At 40.4% G+C, this 22,295-nt stretch overlaps 1 protein-coding gene across 1 annotated transcript; it reads right to left on the bottom strand.

The window, feature by feature from the left end:
- Window positions 1–3,895: 3,895 nt before the first annotated feature.
- rnpc3 (RNA-binding region (RNP1, RRM) containing 3) lies at window positions 3,896–21,604 on the bottom strand. Its single transcript, XM_079576037.1, has 16 exons — window positions 21,593–21,604; window positions 21,335–21,491; window positions 21,188–21,235; window positions 21,002–21,111; window positions 20,506–20,592; window positions 19,395–19,506; window positions 17,795–17,863; window positions 17,085–17,212; window positions 16,499–16,624; window positions 16,001–16,140; window positions 12,418–12,615; window positions 11,296–11,390; window positions 11,159–11,217; window positions 8,250–8,382; window positions 4,291–4,365; window positions 3,896–4,164 (listed from the first exon to the last, which is right to left on the bottom strand). The coding sequence occupies exons 2-15, from the start codon at window positions 21,476–21,478 to the stop codon at window positions 4,300–4,302; spliced, it is 1,515 nt and encodes a 504-aa protein (XP_079432163.1). The 5' UTR covers window positions 21,479–21,491; window positions 21,593–21,604; the 3' UTR covers window positions 3,896–4,164; window positions 4,291–4,299.
- Between the last annotated feature and the right edge of the window lie 691 nt (window positions 21,605–22,295).

Below are 22,295 nucleotides of genomic sequence, written 5' to 3'. Positions count from 1 at the left end.
AATATTCATAATGTGGTTTTAATTTAATAGTTGTTTTTTAAATGCGAAAGAACTTGCAAACAAAACTCTTCGAAACTGGATCTTTTTTTATTTTTCTAAGTTAAAGCAGATGTTGCCATTCACATGATGACTATGAGTTGTGTGAGGTGAGTAAAATATACATCTCCCCTATGGCACCAAGGCACTTTAATTGGGTACCAAATTACATATTGCAGCCATTCCAAAGGTCAATGACATTGGGGCCCCCCTTATCAATTTGATAATCTCTCAGGGCCCCCCACTTACAACAATGCACACTATTCAAAGGAATTTGTTATGATTTTAAAGCCAAAATTGCGTGAAAAGCAACATTTAGCACTGACAGTAGGCTTAATACTGGTTGGAAGTGGTAACTTTTTGTAATGAAATCAAATATTTTCTTTCATCACCAGAGGACACTTCCATCACTGGGGTCAAAAAGGTTGAGGGGGAAATTTTGGGAGGCCAAGGGGGGCCAACGCCCAACCTTGCCCGGGGGCCCCAAATTTGCTAGAGCCGGCTCTGCTTGTGTCCCTCAAATACTATGTCTTGTAACAAAGCGGAAGTTGCTATCTCTACAACAAGCTTGAGATACCTTAAATTATTGTTGGTTTGGGTATGGCAGAGTATAACCAAAATGAAAAAGGTCTGAATTCTAAAGGATGATCACTTGAAGGCACTGATAAAGCCCATTGTTTACTTTCCCAACTTGTTTACCTCACTTTGCACTGCACTCTCTTTAGTAAAGCGTGCCAGTGAACCCCATTGACTCCCCAGTGTCTACAGACTGCATGTGCGTGAGTGATTTAAGGCGGCTTGTGGCTTGCAGTCTTATTAGGATTCAGTTTGGATAGCGCCTGTGCAGCCTGTGCACTGTTGTATCAGGCCCAACAAGACTCCTGACAATAGCAGTTAAAAAAAAAAAAAAAAGCCCACAAGCAAAATCACATATCGGTGTCATCATCGGAGGTATTTGGAGACACTTTCCAGCCTCGGGGCGAACTGATGCTGTCTTGAGATTGAATGGTATTTTCACTGACAGTTTAAGATCGACTAAGAGTAAACATAATATCCAGTTGAGGAGAAGACACCAGAAATGTGAGGTGAGATCAATGGAAAATGCCTGGGATTTGTGCGAAAAAGGTTCACAGCATTGGATTTTGAGAAACTGTGGGGTTGTAGCCATACTTGCAGTTTATATAACAACATCGCAAAAAAGGGGATTTTAAAAGAGCTTATTCTGTCCTAATACAGATGTAGATTTATACATGGCAATATAGGGAGTCACAGCTGAAATGTTAGTGTGGTTTTAAGTCATTCTGTGGCCTTCAGTGTTGCTCACCAACGCTAAACTGTTCTCCACTTCCAACAGATCTGACCCAGCTCAGCTCTTGCACACCTGGTTGAACCCTAAATGAGAAACACATTATCGTGGCATTACTTGGGGGCCGCTGTGGGTATTAAGCCGAGACAGAGCCGCGGCGCAACATACATCTCTATCTGCGTCCACTTACAAAAGGTTATCTCTCATTTTGCTCAAACGCTCGCTGATAAATGTCCTGGTGAGTCTCAATATTTGGGCGGCAGGAGGCACATTTGTCATGGTTGGGGGCGCGGGCAGAGTGGGGCACAGATGGGAGCTCAGCCTCTCTCTGGCAGTGACATATGAGCCACGGAGTCAGACCAGAGCAACACGTGTGATGGATCGATCCCCCACTCCGGGACTTCAACCAGGAGCAGCTCTCATCAGCAGCAACTATGGGACTTAATGAAGCAAGGCATGTTTTACACTGAAGATTCATTTGATTTGGCAAGTAAACAATTCTCCTCTATTGATCATGTATATTGAGATGTTGCAAGAATGTGGAAAAATATTCATCATTTTTCTTGTTATGAATGCCATTTTAAAGACCATCCATTTATTTGGAATTGGTAAGTGGTATGGCAACAGTCCTGATTTTCCATTATTGAAGTGCCATATGAACACATCTCTAAAACAGTGTTTGTAACACTGATGAAGGCAGGAAAATAGGAAAAAAACATGCTATATTCAATGGTCTTGAATACAGAGATTGTTATGTTTTATTATACCATTTCCACAAAGTACATTGCATAATTTAACCTGTTCACCCTCGCAATAACCCAGTGCATTTTCTCCAATCCCGCTTTTCCCAAATACACAAGGTCACAGCCTATACGCCAGTGTGACGCCTCATTTGAAAGCTAAAACCTACAAAACTCACTGAAATTGATATTTTTCCTTGCATTGTCGTCACTCTTTTGTAGTTTTTTCATCACTTTTTTAGTCATGTTTTTGTCACTTCTTTGTTGCACTTTTGTGGCTTTTTTAGGTCACATTTTCGTTGCATTTTCATTCTTGTTTTTGTCATATGTTACTATTTTGACACTTTTTTTCCAAAATAGCTTTCAGATTTGGGTAAAGCCAAACTAGAAGCAATGTGATTGGCTCAGGTGAGGGTTAAGAAGGTAAAAAAAAAAGGTAAGCATTCCTGATTCAGTACAATTTTCTCAATTGTGAAGACAAACAAGTGAATGTAAGCATCGAACAAACTAATCTTCTCTTTTGGGGTCTTATATTTGTTCTTTTTTTCTTTCATATAAAGATGTCAACATCACCTGTGAGTGATTGTTTGTTTCCACGAGTCATGTGCAAAGCAAAGATGTCTTAAAGGAACAGGCCATGGTTTTTACATATACTGAGATATGTTCTTACCTGAGCTTAGACGAGTTGATGCGTACCTGTCTGGTCTTTGTGCGTGCATAGCTCCAAACGGGGTGAAGTTAGAAGCAACAAAGCTCTTCCACGGGCAAAGACCAGACAGGTACGCATCAACTCGTCTAAACTCAGGTAAGAACATATCTCAGAATGGAAAAACGGTGGCCTGTTCCTTTAAACTACAATATAGCTTTTTGAAACTTGACACCAACCCATGTCAACGCCTCACATCTTTGTTAATTGCAAATTCTGTAAAAGCCACTCATGCTAATCAGCACAGACGTGGAGCACATTTGGCTTTGCAAGGTCAAAACCTGCTTAAAATCAATTGTCAAGTGTTTTGAAGTGCACACAAGTTTTAGGTGATCGACAAGCTTATAAGTGCTTTTTCAGACCTTAAACCTATCAAAACCCATTTCATTTCAAGATCCTCCTGATATGATGTGTGCCGCGGTTCACCTGTGAGCTGCGCTTTCCATAACAACACAGATGGGGCCAGCCAGGAACTGTAAAGGTAAGCTAACCCAGTGGCTGTAATTTTGCGCAGACTGCAGTCTGTTGGGTTTGTTTGCCTCGCTCTGTGTTGACAGCCGACCATCTGCTGCCGAGCCCATCCCTGTCTCATATAACTTCTGTATTTACTCGCCTGTCGGAGCTTTAAGTTTGGGACCGCGCACATAATCAGTTGTGATAGTGTGAGTGAAGTGTACCCTCAAATGGGAGCAGCCTGCATGGAGCAGAAGTTATCGAAAAGCTGTGAAAAATGCTTTAATAAAAGACCGAATTTGATTGGTTTTCTGTGGAAGAAAGGTCAGGGTTTGGGCGAAAGACAAACTCAATATTTCTGGTGTGGATCTAGATCTAGGTTTAAGTCCAGGAGGGCTTTTGAGGGATTCTGTAAACCGCTTTGATAAAACAACAGAAGAAAAATGTTGCACATGCCCCAATAAACGATCATTTTAGTCAAAAATGTTCACAATTCCAGGCCCAGTGCTACATACAGTATTACTATTGTGATTTGTGTACTACATGTGATCACAAAGGAAGCTACAAGAAAAACATTCAAAACAATATTTTATTGACGATAAAAAAAGATGCCAGCATCTGATGACCATCACCTAAAAAGTACAAAAAGTGGAGAGCATTGTAAAGACATTGGCATTAAAATAACAGATTTACTGGCTTTGCAGAGAACAGAAGCTTCCATTGTACAAAAAAGATTTAAAAAAAAAAATGCTCCTAGTTCTTAAATTTACATTACAGTTATACACAAAAACAGGTCGAATAGTTTAAACTTCCAATTGTTGAGCAAAAGGGCTGCGAAGTAACGGCCCTGTTTTTTTTCAAAGGATATAAACAGAATAAGGATACAAAAGCTTCCGCTGGGCCACAGTATCAAGTCATGGCATCTTGAATAAATAAAGTGTAAACACAAATGCAAAGAGAAAACCCCATTACAATGATAAAAGTGTTATTATCCAGTCTTTGAGGATTATTCGGCAGCGGCTCTGCAGTTTTTGTATTGTCAGACTCACCTGGTTTGCTCAGCGCTGCCTCGATCCTTTCTTTGTGTCGCCGCCGTCCTTAGGTTTGGCTGACCGGGCAAACTGCTGCGGGGTTATGTTAAGGACTCGATGTAGGAAGAAAGTGAACGCATTTTCAGACTTCATCAGACATCATTTGGAGATAATTAAAAAAATACTTATCATTAGGGCTGGGTACTGTTGAACGACACCAGTCTGGTATCAAAGAAAAAAAGGTTTAGTTTCTACTGGAATTGAAAAAAGTAGCAAATGCAGGAACTGACTAGCCTGGCTAACACCAGACTAAAATCACAAGTGATATTTAGTCTGGGGACCACCAATTCATTTTCTCGTAGGAGAGGTGTGGTTTACGATTGTCCATACTCGTTTATTGGGCGATACGAAAAAAAAAAAAAAAGTCTCATGCGTCTGCACGTAGCCATGGCCAATCGTATCATCGTATGAGATGACGTATGACGTACCCGCTGTAAACTTTTGAGCTAAATTATTTAGAACAAGGTCTAAAGCTTGATCAAAAAATACCATCGTGTCTGCTGCTGTCACGTTGGATCCGTAAATAAAGTTTTTTTTTTATTATCCGTAAATAAACTACAAGCTTCCATATATCGAATAGCGCGTCATCGTCTTGCCGTCCCTCCTCGTTCTGTGATTGGTTCCCAAATCCACCGGAGATTTCGGCCATGGTCCCCAGGCTGTTGTGCAGTTCGAAATAATTCGAGCGCACACAGCAGCATGGTGTTAGCCAGGTTAGGAACTGAACTGACAAAAACGTGAAAATAAAGATTTAATATTTCTGTCAAAAAGTGAAGGTGAAATGGAGAGGGGGGAGAGGAAAAAAAAAAAGAAACACAAGAAGAATTGGGAAAAAATGGGTGTCTCAAACTTGGCTGTAAATACTGTAAAAGTTCTTCTTCGTGATTATACTAGTGTGTATTGGTGGCTCCGACCCGGAGGCAGCGACTGTGAAATTGTGGTTTTCTGGCCAGAGACACCAGGGGGAGATGAAAGACCCCCAATCATCCCATTAACACTTGTATTACCCCCAGAGGGACTACGAAAAGGATGTAATAAGGTAAACAAGTTACTTAGTGCTGCTTTAAAGGAAGATGGGTTAAATGCAGAGGACAAATTTCCCTACGGGGACAATAAAGTATACAAAAAACAAAACAAAACAAATCAAACAATACAAATGCAAAATAAATTAAATGGAAGGAAAAGGAATAAATTAACAATATCAATCTGTTTTCTGGTTCTATGACAAATAATTCAGTATCAGTATCGAAAACCAACTATCGTGTTAAACTACCTGTATTGGAAAAAAATTGAACGGTACCCAGCCCTACTCATCACATATACTGTACATGACATTCAAAATAAAGTTACCAGTCTACGTTTCAGGGATGAATTATGAGGAGAGATTCTGTCAAAACCATTAGGCCATTGTGTAGCACCACAGGTATATCCTGTCTCCTCTAATCTCTAATGGAAGTTTCCAGGCTAGCCACAAGGTCATCATTGTGTCGATCACAACTCTCATCATTACTATTTTTTTTTTCTAAATTCTAACTACCTGTGACATATGGAAAGTGTCGCCACAGTTGTATCAAGAACTAATTAATTAGCCAGCACTTTTCCCATAATATTCAAAACTCTATAAATGACTTTGTGGACAGTCAAGCCCCTGCGTTATTATGCCAACCCTATGGTATATTACTGAAACCCAGAAGTACAGCCATGGGCGTCTTCCTCTCTCCGCGGCAGTAGCTTCAAGCCGCTGGGACCGTCTTCCCTCAGACACTCGCTGCTTCATATGAATTTAATTTGAGAAAAGGTCGCAGCTGCTCCCTCATAAATGCCAGAAGACTAGTGGCCAAAAAAAAAAAAAAAGAAAAATCGGACCTCATAGGCGCTTGGCTCTCTCTGAAGTTCACTCATTTTCAAGTGACAGGCCTGTAGTCTCGTGCCATTCACACAAACAGAGGAGATGATTGGCCGTGTAAAGGTTAAAGATCAGCCCGAAAGCCAGATGTGGAGTTGTCACGGTGTGGGCTAATAAAATTTAAAGTAGCTCACTAAAGTCCTCTTAATTTGTGTAGTAGACGGAGAAAATTCGTCGCTACGTGCAAATACTGCAGTCTCACACCGGCACTAAAATAATCATTAAAAAGGGAAGGCGAGCTGGGAGCCACTGTCCTCTGACTAGGACGACTTCAAAACATCTTTACCTCAATGAACTTTGCTTAGGCTTTGGAGAAACCGCAGCCTTTCTATATATTCATTTTGAACAGATAAAGGCTGCACAATAAAAGAAAATTACAATACTTGATAACGGTCTTGAATATCGCAAGAACCCCTATAGAAGCCCTATACAGTTTGTGCTACACTCTACACTTTTCACAATTGTTACAAAAGGCCGTGTATAGTTAACTTCTTGCAGTGGCTACATTAACTTTTTAAATGAGCTATATTTGATGCTATTGGGACAGGGAGAGCATGTGGTCTGGCCTATTTGGGCTGCCAGAAATGAATCCTTGTCCATTTAAAGTTGGACAGCCAAATGTGCATATGCGAAAGATGGCTGGCTAAATAATAATCCTAATCATATTCTTCCACGCTTTATAACTTTTATTATGTTAGAGGCAATAACTTTTAGACAATGACTCCTAATTACTACCAGTTCAGCCAGATCCTAAAGTATTCTCTTTTTAGGAAGTACAGTGTGTCTCGAACATCTTCCATTCATGCTACCAACCAATCATTACTGGGTAACAGAAAGGCTTTATGCAGTCTGTATTTTAGCAATGATTTGCCTTAGCCCAGAACAAGGCAGGGCAAACAAAGGCCCGGGGACCAAAGGCGGCCCGTTTAACCCGCAGAACATGATGGATTTGCGCTGACTAAAAACAGCAAACACAACTATTGTTTTCAAGGACATAAAGAAAGATAATACATAACTGCTGCTATTTTGTTACAGTTTTGTCAGTGCGATTTAGGCGATTACAGTCCATTTGAGAAATGTGCTTGTTTAAAATGCCCCACATCCCTGGCAAGTTCAATAACCAATAGAATACCTCAGTTAGTGTTTCTATCTTCTTACTGATTACACTGAATGTTTATCAAATTTTAAGACGATATTAAGTATCTTCACCAGCCATTTGTACCAGGGCCAGAATATGCAATCATTTGTCTGATCCAATGGCCGCTGGTTGCTCTCCTTTGTGATCGCGACCATAGGGGTCGCCATCACCATCGCCATTGCTGTAGTACCTCCATATATGGGCGGCAAAACAAGCTAGTTTTCCAGTAGAAAGCACTGCACTTTACACACATTCTAAGCAACTGTAAAGAAACCAGGTTGTTTTACGTAAGAAACATTTTAGAAATCTCGTATGCTAATGAGGGCTGGACTTTGATTACTAACGGCGCGGGCATAGTTAAGACCGAACAACGTGCCCCGTCTACAGTGAAGATCTTGCCCTTATGCCCGTTTTAGGAACATGCTCGATCAGAGCTGTGTAGGAGGAGTCTGTAAATCCGCCATAGATTCCCTTTCGAACGTCGTCATTATGGTAAACGGGGAGGAGTGAGCAGACGATGTCTATTAATTCTACAGTCTATGGTCTGATCTTCTTCAGCATTTTGTATATTTGAATATACGCAGTTGCCCAAATAAGCATACGGTACTCTTGTCACACAAGTGCCCCCAAAGGGGAAAAAGACTTTCAAAGACCTTAGCAAACCCTTGCCAACTCTTGGGCTAAATCAGGTCCATAATAGGTCAGGACCAACAGGATGAGCAATAAATTAATACTGAACAAAGATTGAGCTGCATTCAATTGACCGCCCCTGCTTCAACTTTACCTTTGTGATGCATCTCATGATTACGGTGTAAATCGCAGAAACTAACAAACTGCCCCATGTCCCTGTTTGATCTTAGAAGGAAAGGATACAACAACAAGAGGTTTGTCATAGAGGACGTAGCCGTTGGTGTCCCGCAGGGCTCTCTGTGCACTCGTCTCACTGGGGAGCCCCACGAAGGCCTGCCCTTTCATCCGCCCCTCCTTCATTAACACGATGTCAAACCTGGGGCACAAAAACAGCAAAGAGACACATCATTATCACTGCAGGCCAGGAGCACAGGGCCAGACCGGATCACAGGAATCTATTAGACATTTTAAATAGTGACTTGGTATGGTCACTGCACGATGTAAAAGTTATTCATATTATTTAAAATACAGTACAAAAACGTACAACTGTGATCTTCATAGGATGGTCACAAAAGGAAAAATGCTTGATCATCTTCATTTTGGGGAATTAAAGCACAACAAAAGAATTGGCTTCAAAGGTCAGGAGACCATTTCATGTTTTATAAACTAATCTTGGTCACCTAGCGCAGTGGTTCTCACCCGGTATGAACTTTGAGACCCACTATTACCCTAGGATGACAAACCACGACCTAAATAAGAATTTAAGTTGTTATGTATATCGCAAAACACAGCTTTTAAAAAAATGAATAAACATTGAATGAACCGACCCCTTCTGGAACCGCCACCTTAACGTGGTGGAGGGGTTTGAGCACTCGAATGATCGTAGGAGCTCTGTTGTCGGGGGCTTCGAGCCCCTGGTAGGGTCTCCCATGGCAAACAGGTCCTAAGTGACAGTTCAGACAAAGAGCGGTTCAGAAGCTCCTTATGAGAGACCAACAGGCCCGGTTTATCACAAGGCCGTCCTCCCGTGGACCCACCACCTGCAGGAGGAGCCATAAGGGCTGGTGCAATGTGATTTGGGCAGCTGCCCCTACGACCCGGAAACGGACAAGTGGAAGAAAATGGATGGATGAATGAACCGATAGAGCTGAAAATCATGATAAAATATCTCAGCAGTGCCATTAACAGACTCAAGTAGTATTTTTGAAATATTTTAGAAGATATATATTGAATGATCATTTTCCTGGGACAGGTTTGTGACCCACTGAAAATGGTTCCGCAAGCCACCAGTTGAGAACCACTGACCGAGAGCATTGAACATCAAACAACCTCTAAAAACCAACTGACTGAAATACAATGTTTCAAACAGCATTTTATGGATATACCATAAGGTCCAGAAACGGGTAGCATAATGCAGCTCGGTCTTTGCTCTTCCTTTTGGAAAAGAACAAGTGAAAAAAGCTGACTAATATTTTTTTATTCATGCCAGTTGGTTACAAAAAGCAGGAAGCAGTGGAAACAGCTCAGTGCAGTTGTACGGAGCAGGATGCTTGACTATACTATACAGAGGATTAGGTGGTCAGTGCCTCCTCAAAAACATAACTCTTACTGCTAGAGCAATTCAATAGCTTTTTAATAATTGCAATGATTAACTGAACTGGTTTACACCCTGGTAAGAAAGAGATCTTAATCCTTAATCTTAATCCTTAGTCCTGCCCACAATGACCAAACATTGCAGCTCTTCACTAAGTGCCTACTGCTTTCTTCCCCCGCATTCTGTCCCACTTGGAAAAAAACCCGGACAAAACTGCTTCTAACCAGGACAAGCTGTTTCCCTGACGGAGTCGCACCTCACCGACTGCCACCTACTTGAACGTGTTCAGTCTCTGGCCCCGTCTACTCAACATACGGGGGGCTTGATGCGTCAGGAGGAAAATTCATTTGAAGTGCTGCTGATGCACAAAACACAAAACGTCCCTCATGATCTCTGCGTCAGGTTAGATACTTATTAATATCCTAACGTGCAGTCAGCATGAATTACCCAAGAATCCCCAGGAGGCGCTGACAAATTGCCAGAGTCAAAAATAGCTTGTGAAGATACAAAGTGGTGGAGTGGCACGAAAACTGTGTCAATAAGCTTCAGTGGAGGGGGAACGAGTAAATCACAATGGCTGTTGAATGAGAAAGCATGAACACAGCTGAATATCACAGAAATGTATCAGCAGATGAAAAATCCACAAATTTTGATAGTGTGATAATGTTGTAATATTCAAACAAACCACCAAATAGTGTAGTAACTATTATTAGGTATTACAGTTCAGATTCCATTACATTTAGACTTAATTAGTCTTCAGTAAACGTGGGAGATATTGACAGAAATTAAAATATCTCAATATTTTGATGATGTGATATTTTTTCAAACCATCAGAAATATGTAAAAATGCGCTGCCAAACATCTAAATTTACATTGCTTTGACCCTCAAAAGATAATTATCTTGAATAGATGATGAAAGTGCGAAAAAACAGTGTTTTAAGCCGCTGTCTTTGCTACCTAATAACTCCAATAACAGCAATTTCTATATAATCTTGTAGACCATATATTAAAAATGAAAGTCTAAGAGCAATCAATATATTAGCAATGAGATAATTTTACTAATTTTACTATAATTTGGAGCACCACAAAGTTCCAATATTATTCAAAAAGTAGCACGAAGGGCCTCTCATGTGGCCAACACAATTACATACTGTGCCGTTTTTTGTGTGTGTCAAATTGTCTCTATTTAAAATTTAACTTAAAGTGACGTTCTGGAAGTCTTATTTTTTGTAAAGACCCTTCTTCCTGAATCTCCACAACTAATCAGACTCAAGTATCCTCCTGCGATGACCAATGAGACGAGCTTTTGCTGTGAGCCAGCCTGTCAGGTCCAATCAGGAGGGAGGGGGGAGGAGCTTGATGGTTTACTTCTGAAAAGTTTGGACTAAACTAAGAAGGGCTTTCTGGTTAAAGAGGTGAGGAATTTGATTGTTTACTTTGCAAACTTACAGACTATCACTTTAAGCCTCTCCAGTTTGTCAGCATTTTCTCAGCACACTCATTCATCCAGCCTTATTTTCATTCGATATTTCTGTGCCACAAAAAAACATCCACTTACATGTTTCTCTCGGCGTCAGATGAAGGATCAATATACCTCCCATAGATGTACTTCAAATCCTGAGACACAAATATTGAAGTTACCAAAAATAGGAACAGGTATTGTACAAGTGGGTCAAGCTGCGCCGACGCTCCTACCTTCTCCTCCACCTGCTTAGCGATGTTCTTCACGTACAGCCTGCAGGTCGGCTCGCCCGCTTCGTAATTTTTAAACACAGACATCCTTTTTATCTCTGTTTTAGAGGGAGAGAGGAGGCAAATAAAGCCCAGTGCACTAAAAAAAACAGGTACAAAGGCTTCCACCAATGCCCGTACACACAAAAAAGGGGAATTGAAAGTCGTTCTGAGTAGACGCGAATGTATTACTTAAAATGGGCTGAAGGGCGGCTCTGTGACAAGCAATGAACGTCTCAATAAATAGGATCCACATTGAGCGCTTTATCTACTTATCTTAGTGTTGGGATGTGAAGTTTTTATGTTTGCAAGACCAGTGAATCTTATTCTTTCTGATTTGTATTCAAGTTTACTCATTTACTGAATGAACACAAGACGCAGCATCATTGTCAACAGGTGCGTCCACCGGTTTGCAGTCCCCCACTCAGATCTGCATTTTTCTGTTCTCCTACTTTTGGTATTTAATTTTTCTTTCCTTTTTTTTTTTTTGCAGCGGCATCCTATTTTCACGGCTCACATGCCCACTCTAACTGCCAGCTTTCTTTTTGTTTTTTTTATGCAATATGCATTTCAAAGACTGTTGTGCTTGTTTTTTTTCTTTTCCATTGCGGCAGCAGGGAAAAGGGGATTTGTTTTGGAGACAATGTACTGTATGAGTAGGGAATGCTAATGCTTTCTGAACCTCATAGCCTGTATTTATAGTCATCACAAACTAACAGTAATATTAATATTTGGGGATTTTAAGTGATCAGGTTCAAAGGCGTGTACAGTATGAGGCCAAAGTGACATGTAAATATTTTTGCAACATCAGTCACATGATGAAAACAGCTTTGAACATTATGATTCACAAAAAGTTAAGGCCAGATGCACTTCCAGACACAACGACAAGACCCAGTGAAGTTGTAAAGTATCCCCGTTTTAGCTCAATGAGTGAAATTAACCACAATCTGTAAAACACATTTGCACATGCACATTTCCTTAAAACGTATATTGCATAATAGAATCTTTTTTTTTTTCAAGTATTTTCCACTGAAGTTTACCTTCGGTTATTTTGGATGTAACTGTCTAGGTCCAGTATGTACCCACCGTCTTTGGATAACCGTCCCTTATCCAGCTCCCTCCTGGATATTACATCTTTGGGCACATCTTCTTCCTCATCATCGCTGTCTTCGTCTTGGTTTTCAGAAGGCTGTGTGCTGGGATAGAGCTTTCCAAAGCCTTCCACTACCTCTGCAGCCTCCGCAACCTCCTGTGCGGTGCTGGAAATGACCTCTATGTCCTCGGCTTCTGCAGGGCACATTAAGAGACATTAAGAGGAAATAAACATTAATATAGTGGATCCTGGAGGGACACACAAACAACAATATTTAATAACAATATCTAAAATTTGATATAGACTATAGGGTATAGGGGTGGGAACCGCTGGGTACCTCACGATTCGATATGATACACGATAACGATAATCTCGATAACGATAATCTCACGATACGCCGATACTGCGATAATCGATATACTGCACAAACATAATCTACGATGCATTGCGATTTTTTTTTACCTTTAATTTAACATACATTTAACACTACATATTCTTCAGCATATATATTTGTTTCCATGTGCCTTGTAACCCTTTTCCATAAATAAATAAATGATCTATAGCTCTGTCAGTGACTTCAACCCCAAATTAATCTTATTTATAATTATAAAACTCATTAAAAGTAATAACTGTGTGAGACATTATTGGCCTCTATTCACTGTAAAATCTGTGGACCACTGCTACCTCATTAATATGCATGACGTCGGTCATTAATATGCATGACATCGTCAAAAGTATTGATATCAGAATAAAAACTATCGAATCCCGCAAAATATCGAAAAATCAATAAATTGTCACACTCCTAATAGAGTATAGAGGAAGACATTTCATTAGTGCAGAGGGATTAATAGCAATACAATATGGAGCAAAGAGCAAAGACTGATGCTTGTGGGATTATCACGTCCTCTGAGTGGAACAAAACATCCAACGTCTCTCTCTGTAGTTTAGACCTCCACAGTAATATTTTGATATGAATGGGGATTCTAGTTTAACAGTTCATATTTCAGTCTTCATTGAAATGTTCATGCTTCTGGATGTAAATTCACAATCTGTTTGCAAATGCCATCATCATTTTCAAAAGTTGTCTACCAATTTAAATTTCTACATCTTAAAATTTGGAATAAATGGTTGTATTTTACAACAATAAAGAATTTGCTAAAAACAAGTAGTCGGATAGTTTCTCTGCACCATATCCAACAGATTTCCTAAACCATGACAGATTTCAGAATGTGACACTCTTTATACGCTGCCATGTTTCAGCGGAGCGCACTGCTTTGTGCTTCTTGACAGGAAAAGCATATTTTCCCCTCTCTGCATCTAAGCAGGTGGAATTATTTAACTATCCCGTAGTAGCAGATGGCTGAATAATCACTTGCACATTGTTTATCCTCTTCAGTAAACCACACGGGCTCACAGAGAAAAGTGGAGGCAAATCCTTTCAGTCACATAACGGGTTGGTTAGATATTGATGCTTATGGATTTGCATTCTGGAAGACCACGGCTTCAGCGAAGGTACAAATTAATAGTTCCAGTCATTTTTAATCACATAATTCATGGATTTCTGTATATTGTACTAGAATAAACTGTGGGCTGCAATAAACAGAATAACTAGATTAAAATCCAAATGTTTATTGAAGATATCTGTATGACTTTAATAGACTCGTGTATTGCCGATCCAGGCCTGCGCGCACACTGTCAAAGGAATTGCCAAGAGCAGTGAGCCTCTACAAATCCACACAAAGAAAAGCCTCGTCCTCCTCGTAAAGTGTGTGTGTGCAGCTTCCCTGATACTCACGACACAGAACTACTAGATCACTGCTCCCAGAAATTATCCCGCACCTTTATCGCTCCCCCTTCGCCCCTTTTTCATTTAAATAGCTTATTTATCGGATCTCGCAGCGGCGCCACTTTCCTTCCCCCCCCCCAAAACAAGACTAATCCAAAAAGCCACCTGTCAAAAGTTTATCTCCCCCCCTCGCCTTTACGGAATCTTTTGTGCCGCACTTTGAGATCTATTTTACTATTCGGGGGTTTTGCCGGTGAGTGAAGTTCGAAGCAAGGGAGAAGAGAGATAAGGCAAATGGGGACCTGCGCGGCTGACAAGTAACGCGGCCCCTGCTCCTCCAATGACATCCTTTCATGGAGATAAAGTTGAAGGCTTTTGGCGGCGGGTTTTTTCTTCTCTGATGAACTGAGCACTACACGCTTTGACTTCTGTGGTAGTAGTGGCTATAACTTATACAGTACGTCAGAGCCGAATATGAGCGTGTGATGCTGAAATTAAATAACAAGACTTGGTCCACAGGGTTTTATCCACATCCGGGCACATTCAAATCACAAGCTAAAGGGGAAGCTTGCCAATATTGGATGGAAACACAGAGGTGGATCTTAAAGTTCACTGCCACATTAAACGATATGAATAAGTAGATACTGTCTGTAGATTTATTTGAGCCAATGGTCAGGTTATGTGAGTTCTACAGATTGCTAAAAAAGCTCCATACTAAAACTAGAAAGATGGCTGCGTTTTGCAGATGTGCGGACGATGCTGTACAGGTTCACAATGAATTAAAATGTTTATTGTAACCTGATGCATTAAACATTTCACAAGTTGCTTGCATAATATACTTCAAGGGATTTCTTAATGTTTTAGTCAATGTGGTCCATCAATCATCAAATGTCATTGCTGGATTTGTAAGAGGGAATCATTTAAGTTTCATTTCAAAGTTAAATCATATTGACAACTGGATAAGCTTTAACACAGTATTTTATGTTTGAAAAGACCTTGCATGACTTCAATAATGAATCGTTTCTTTGAAAAAGGAGTTGGTAAAGTGGAGGTGGCAAAGTTTGAGAGACATTGTAATAGATTACTTCCTTTTGTGACTGCTCGCCTCAAATATGGAGAAAACTATTGTAAATGCAATTTAACAAATGGGTTAAAGCAGTACTAAGTAACTTGTTTACAATAATAAATCCTTTCCATAGTCCTTCTGGGGGTAATACAAGTGTTAATGGGATGATTGTGGGGGTCTTTCATCTCCCCCTGGTGTCTCTGGCCAGAAAACCACAATTGCAACTTTGCCTGCACCGGGTCAGAGTCACCAATACACACCAATAGAATCACCAACAAGAAGCTAACAGGCTAACGGGCAAAGCTAACTGTGGGCTAACACCACTAAAACAGTATTTACAGCCAAGTTTGAGTGAAAAAATAAGATCTCCATTATAATTGGATGTATAATATCCCTCTCCACCTTTGTCTTTTCTATCAGCGTAGTATTTACTCTCACGGACAATTAATGAGTAAAAAACCGCAACATGCTACGACACCTGCAGTGGCGCTTATGGCCTCTAGGGACATGAATTACTTAGTACTGCTTTAAGTTGAGATAATATTGGTCAAAAGTTAAAATAAATGTAAGTTTCATTTTTTACTGCCTTTTTCATAATATCAGATGAAACGTTTGCTGCTCAAAGATTACAATGTTGAAAGTTTATTCATCAAGTTTATGGATTACTTTCTACATTGTAACCTTTGGCATAAACCATAGGCTTTAATAATAATAACATATTTACCTTGTTGCTGAGATTGAGACTCTGCACTTGGTCCACCTGTCTCCACTTTGGTTTCTGAAGCCGCAATGTTAAACTCAATTTTCTTGGGGCCGCCTGGTTGCGGCTGTTCGAACACATCTGATGGCTGCAGCACAGGAGCACTGTGGGCAAAAATAGACAAAAATCACTAGTTCCCTGGAGACCATGCCGCTGCAAAGCCAGCTTCCCTTATGGCCCGTTTATGTCCTGGGATATTTCACTCTGGTCAAGCGGGGAGGAGATTTCCCAACACATCCTGGCACACGGAAGTCAGCTGAGACTACTGTGCATTTATAGTCCAGAGGCAAGAGTTTGTGGTCTATCGTTAAGGTGTGACAAATAGTCTCTGGGCTACAGAAGACTGCCTTTATGACGGCTTATCGTCTGGAGATTGCTGTTCTCCTTTTGGATGCCTTTTGAATGCGGTGTGCAGATGAGCTGTTTGCGAGGACAGTGACATGCATGACTGGCTTGTGGTACCTCTGGGAGTCTGGTTTAGGCGCGTAGAGGAGATCCTTGATCCGGGGCTTCTTTCGTTTGGAGGATGTCTTTTGTCTCAGCGGTCTCTTGCACGCCTGGTTGGCTAGGCCCGTCACACGAGCAAGCCTGAAATAACACGATTGAAGCTGTTATTACTAGGTTTATACAGGCAGACGAAAGACAAATGTATCGCTTTTTAAAGCTATTTTAATGCCCAAATACTACACTGACCAAAAAAAACAGCACCTGGATTTAACTAACTGTTATGATCAGCAACACTATTGTAGGTATGAGCCCAGAGAATGAGATCAGCCGACGACCTGAATGACCAGGATAATGACATTTAAGGCCATGATTTTGGCACAATTAATCTAATGTCCTGTTGAAACCTTTTATTGGGATTTTCTTTTATGCCATGTGACCATATATTAAATACATATATTTTCAATGGAGTTGAATGTGTTCTTCTTTTCATTCATTAGACATTCATTTCACCTGCCGAGTCTGATCTCTGGTACATCCATATTTTCAGTATTTCAATGAAGTGGTCCTTATTTGAGAAAGCATTAAGCATTTGGTTGCTCACCTCTCCTTCTCCTCATCATCTTCGCTTTCATACTCTGACTCGCCGCTCTCTTGCCCGGGCTGAGGGGGCTTTCCAGGGGGCAGTGGAGGAGGCACGGCCGTGGGAGGTGCGGGATGCACCATCTCATACTGAGTGGAAAAAGCCACACACACATAAAGGTTTAGAGTATTTCAAACATTCAGCATTCACCAGCTTTCTATTTAAGAGCACTTAAGAACACCACAAACAGTGGCCTTGCTTATATCTGTCTTGTAAAGCTACTCAACTTGTGTTCAACTTGCAACTTTATTTCTTCTGAGTACTTTACTATTTACGTAATATGACCAGCATGTCAGAATAGAAGCATTTATTACAAAAGACAGCACATTATTACAAAATGTAGTTTTATTACACAACGAATGTCTTTAAATGTGAATGTCCAGATCTCAACCCTATTGAGGACCTTTTGGATGTGCTGGAGAAGACTGTGCACAGTGGTCACACTCTCCCATCATCAATACTTTGTGAAAAATTATGGCAACACTGGATCTTTTGACATTGCAGAAGCTTACTGGAACAATGCAACAAATGTGTGGTGCAATCAAAGCTAAAGGCAATCCAATTAAATATTAAGAGTGTGTGACCACGGTGTCTCACTACGTACACACACTGCACAGTACAAGTATAATACCTGAACATTAGTTTGGACCATGGACGTAAGCTTTACTTACTGTCGGGGGTCTGGCGGTGACGGGGCCAAAGGGACAGGGCAAATTCATTTTATTCATCAGATGGAGAACCTGTGCCGAGGAACAATAATGACAAGAGTATCTCAAAATCCAAACTCAAACACGCTGTCTCCAACAGGCAGCGTGAACTTGCAGACCATATGTGAAACAGATTGCAGTCTGTGTGCATTTGAATATAAAACAGGGGCTTTAAGGTAAGATCAGAAAAGAGGTGAAATGCTACAAAGAAATAAAGCAGCTTCTATACAGCTCACTAGCACCACCAAGCGGCCAGAGGAGGAGAAAGCACTGGTGAAACTCCCAAGGTTCACCGCTCTCAGGGAAATGCTAAGCCCATAACTCATGCCTCCCACTTATGGTTTATTATTAATACTTGCGTAACGCCCCAAATTGAAATTTAAAAGTCAAATGTTTGCCGTTTGATCTTGCAGAGGTTGGATGCAATTCAAACTCCCCTTGGGACATTTACTCCGGAATTTCTTTTTTTTCAAGTAACAATATAATAAGTGAGGGTTTGAAAACCGCATGCAAATCAGAATGTGTTGCACAAATTCCTTTTTCACAGCCACAATTCAAACAAGGTATGAATGTCAATACAACGCCGCTTGGCCTGCATCTACACATAAAAGGGACAGCTCATGAATAATGCCGTAAACAGTGGTTTATCTCCCAGGTAGTTATTTGAAAAAGTTTAATTCTTTAGTTTGCACAACATGACACAGTAATGGATACTCAAAAGGTGAAGGAGTAGGGCATAGGTGTGCCTACCCCCGAATGGTGCAAATTGATGAACTCATTATAGTGTTGCTATTTGTGGTTGTGGTCAACTTTCTTTCAAATTGCAAAGCTATTGTTTAGAGCCTAGTTTGCAAGAATAACAGAAGAAACAAAAAAGTTCTAATAGCAACTTAAAATGAATTAATTATAACTACTGATGTTTTTAGTTTGTTGTCTGTATGTCTTTTACAGGCCCGGACTTGGTCGTAAAATAGATAAACAACAAAATGACTACTGGTACTATTTTGGCAACTTTTTTCCATTGAGAAGAGGACATTTTTACATGTTTTCATATGTTTATGTTAAGTTATTCATGAAGCAGTATTTGTCATATAATTTAGTCTGTAGCGATTGAGAAGGACATCTATTTGTAAAGCACCTTTCACAAGACACAAGTCTCCCAAAGCACCGAGTTAGATTTTATTTATTCACATGTGTAGCTTACCACCACTGAGTATAGAGTGAATAAATAAAGCGGCCTTGGGCAGGACTGACCGAAGCGCTGCTGTACACATCTGCGCCAACAGACCCTCAGACCACCACTAACTATTCACTCGCACCATGCTCCACTCACTCTACTGGGGTGCAAGTTGGACTAATCCCGAATGCTCTCCTTTTGAGGGGAAACTCATTCGTCAGTGTCAATGTATTTGTTTGTCTATGTGGCCTGTTCAGACTGTCCCTGAAGAATAGCGGGTATGGGCATTGACAATATTTAATGGCCTCATAAAGACACTGGACACTCACATAAAACAATATTTTTTAGAAGTTTGCAATTTAGCTCAAAGCTGTTTCCCGAACTTACCTGAACATAAAACTTTGGCACACTGATGATGGCATGTGCGATATTTGTGAGGATGCTGTTTGAAGGTGGAGGGTATAAATATTTTAAAGTGGGATTTGCTTGAAACTTCAATCTGAAAAAAAAAAAAAAAAGAGAAAGAAAACGTCACGGTCAGGATTACTCTGCAATCTGCTTTTGAAGCACATATGATCCCTTACTTTAACAGCATATGCCACAATAATGAATAGGTGCTTCACGAAGTAAGTGGTTAGCGGGACAGCTTATTTCGAACATGACAAGTGCCCCAGCTAACACAATGTAAAATCTGGCTATTAAGGGGCACTGGGACCAGTTTGCCATGTCAGCACCACGGCTTGTCTTCATAATAACTTTCATAAGACCGAGCGCGGCACAGGAGAGCAAATCTGAATGTGCTCCAGTCTAATAAGGAGTGGGCACATGAAATTTAACCTGCCACAAGGCTCCATACTGGCGCCGGCGAAGGAGCAGAGCAAAGACTATTACTGTAGCTCACTGGGATATTGTATCATGTAACACTTCCATTTTTATCGGTGTTTGAATTGTTGTTGGGGTTTTTTCTATGAAATACAGAGTAGGGGAGACCTGACTTTGTCTTTGTATATTTGTCCACTGTGTAATCAACTCACTATATGAAAAGTCAGAGAAGTGAGTTTTTCTTTCCCACTCATGTGCACAGATCGCTATTACATGCTGTTTCATTACAAAGTCGTTTAGGTCTTTAGTTCAATAAAAACACAGCCATGTATAAATTGTAAAGAGGAAAGAGGGTTGCAACAGCCTGAGAAGCTGTCTGTTTTAGAATGAGATGTATTAAAGGCCCTGCTCCCCTCTCCAGCAGCAGACAGCGGCCTGTCAGCTGCTCCCCTCAGCCCACACGTCTAATTGGACACGGGGCAGCTGCCTGACACCTCCTGACCACCCGCTCTCACTGCACCAGGTTAGGGCTGCCAGTGAGCCTCAAGGCAGAGCAATGCAAACTCATCCGTCTAAGGAAGCTCGTCCAGGGGGAGCTTTCTGTGAGCGGGTTTGAGTAAGAGCGATGCAACAAGGACTGCGTATCAACACAAGTGAAATGTTGTGCAGCACTTACCCAAGGCTTGATGCAATGCCAGTGTCTATAAGAGGGATATTTGGCTGCTTGGGCTCCTGCTTCTTCTGTTGTGTGGTATTTTTGTCACTGAAAAATGAAAGGAAAATTAAACCAAAAAATGCACGAGTGGATTAAAGCTGGACAGATTAAAAACTTATTGGATATCTAACAACAAGAGTATAGCATAATACACTGCTGAAGGAACATTAATGTATGTATTGAACAATAAAACTAGCAGTTTTTCCCCCACCTCATCCCACTCATAAGAATCGTATGAATTTATTTAGTATCAGCTTTTATTAAAGTTGATACTTGACAAATGTTTTCCACATTTAACAAAAATATATCGATTTGGTAACTTGAAGAATGGACAAGATTAATCAGCATTTCATGTATTACACGACTATGAAATGTGCATTTTGAAACTATGTTGTGTGAATGCAGGATTATGAAATGCTATTTAATATGATGCATAACATCTACACCTGCTTATTACCTGAGTGTTACACGTGGATCTTTTAAAACTGTGAATCGATCTTGCCCTTTTGCAAACTCTGCCACAAGTGTTTGATCAAGGACCTCCAGCTGGTGTAGCCTGGTTAGTGCCTAAAAGAAATGCAGGAGCTCAGAAATACACATATTATTTAATTTTACAGGGGGAAACGTGTAGGCATTGACTTACCTTTGCAGCAAACTTTTCACTCTTAAAAGTTGCAAATGCAGCATGTTTCTGATAAAAAGAAAAATATCATAAGGATGCCTGCATAATAGACACTCAAGCTTGTATATTTTAGCTTTCCCGTTTTATATAACACATCCACGATCCTACCATACGACCGCTGCTCGGAAATACTCGGACGGACTCGGCTCCAAAATACTTCAGCAAGTCCTCCTTCTCGTCTTTGCTCAGTTCACCGGGAAGGTGACGGACAAGCAGCGTCCGACTGGCTTTGGTCTCTTCAGTCGTTTCCATTTTAGTGAAATATCTAAAAGTTTAGAGAGAAGCGATTCTGAACAAATGACAGTCAAAGCAAGAGGATGCAGGTATTCGCCTCAAACAGCAAGCGCGAGCACCACCTTTGCTTACCTTCAGCGGGTTGGACAACAAATAACATCTGTTTTCTGTATTTTGCACCTCATGCATAAGTTGCAGTTTGAATCAAAGGCAGATGAGGGGAAATTCTGGATGAATGGATTTATGCTAAGCTAACCATGATGCTAACACACGGCTTCAAAACAAACCAACTTCCGCTTTGCTTAGTAAAGAAAGCGCAACACTGCCACCACGTGGACAAGAGAGATCCAACATTTTAATCTGAAATCCATTTTTTTTTTTTTTACAGTCTATGTCCATAACTCACCTAATAATCCTTTTTATATATATAGTATAAAAAGAAAGAAAAGCAAACAGACTATAAATAATAATATTAATATGCAATTACAGAAAGAATATGACAAATGGGAGAGGTAATTTTGACCCATGCACTTTTTAAATGTTTCTTTTTCGGTATACACTTACATATAGGCTTTGTTGTTATACTGGTAAGACAAATACAAAAACATAGTTTGCTATTGGCCCTTACTGTCACAGGGCCAACATTTTGTTGTAACATTTGACCACCAGATGTCACCCTCACCTCACAAAATAGTTTTAACTATCCGCAGGCTTCATTCATTTGTAACTTTTTGACTGTTATCTCATGTTTTAACTATGCATGAATCTTCATTCTTAAACTTCAGTAGACAAACACATTCAACTTGTCAAGAAGTATTGGCATTTGTTTTTAGGC

Source organism: Gobius niger (genome assembly GCF_951799975.1).
Source record: "Gobius niger genome assembly, chromosome: 18".
Lineage (NCBI taxonomy): Eukaryota > Metazoa > Chordata > Actinopteri > Gobiiformes > Gobiidae > Gobius > Gobius niger.
This window is presented reverse-complemented; position numbering and strand designations above follow the sequence as displayed.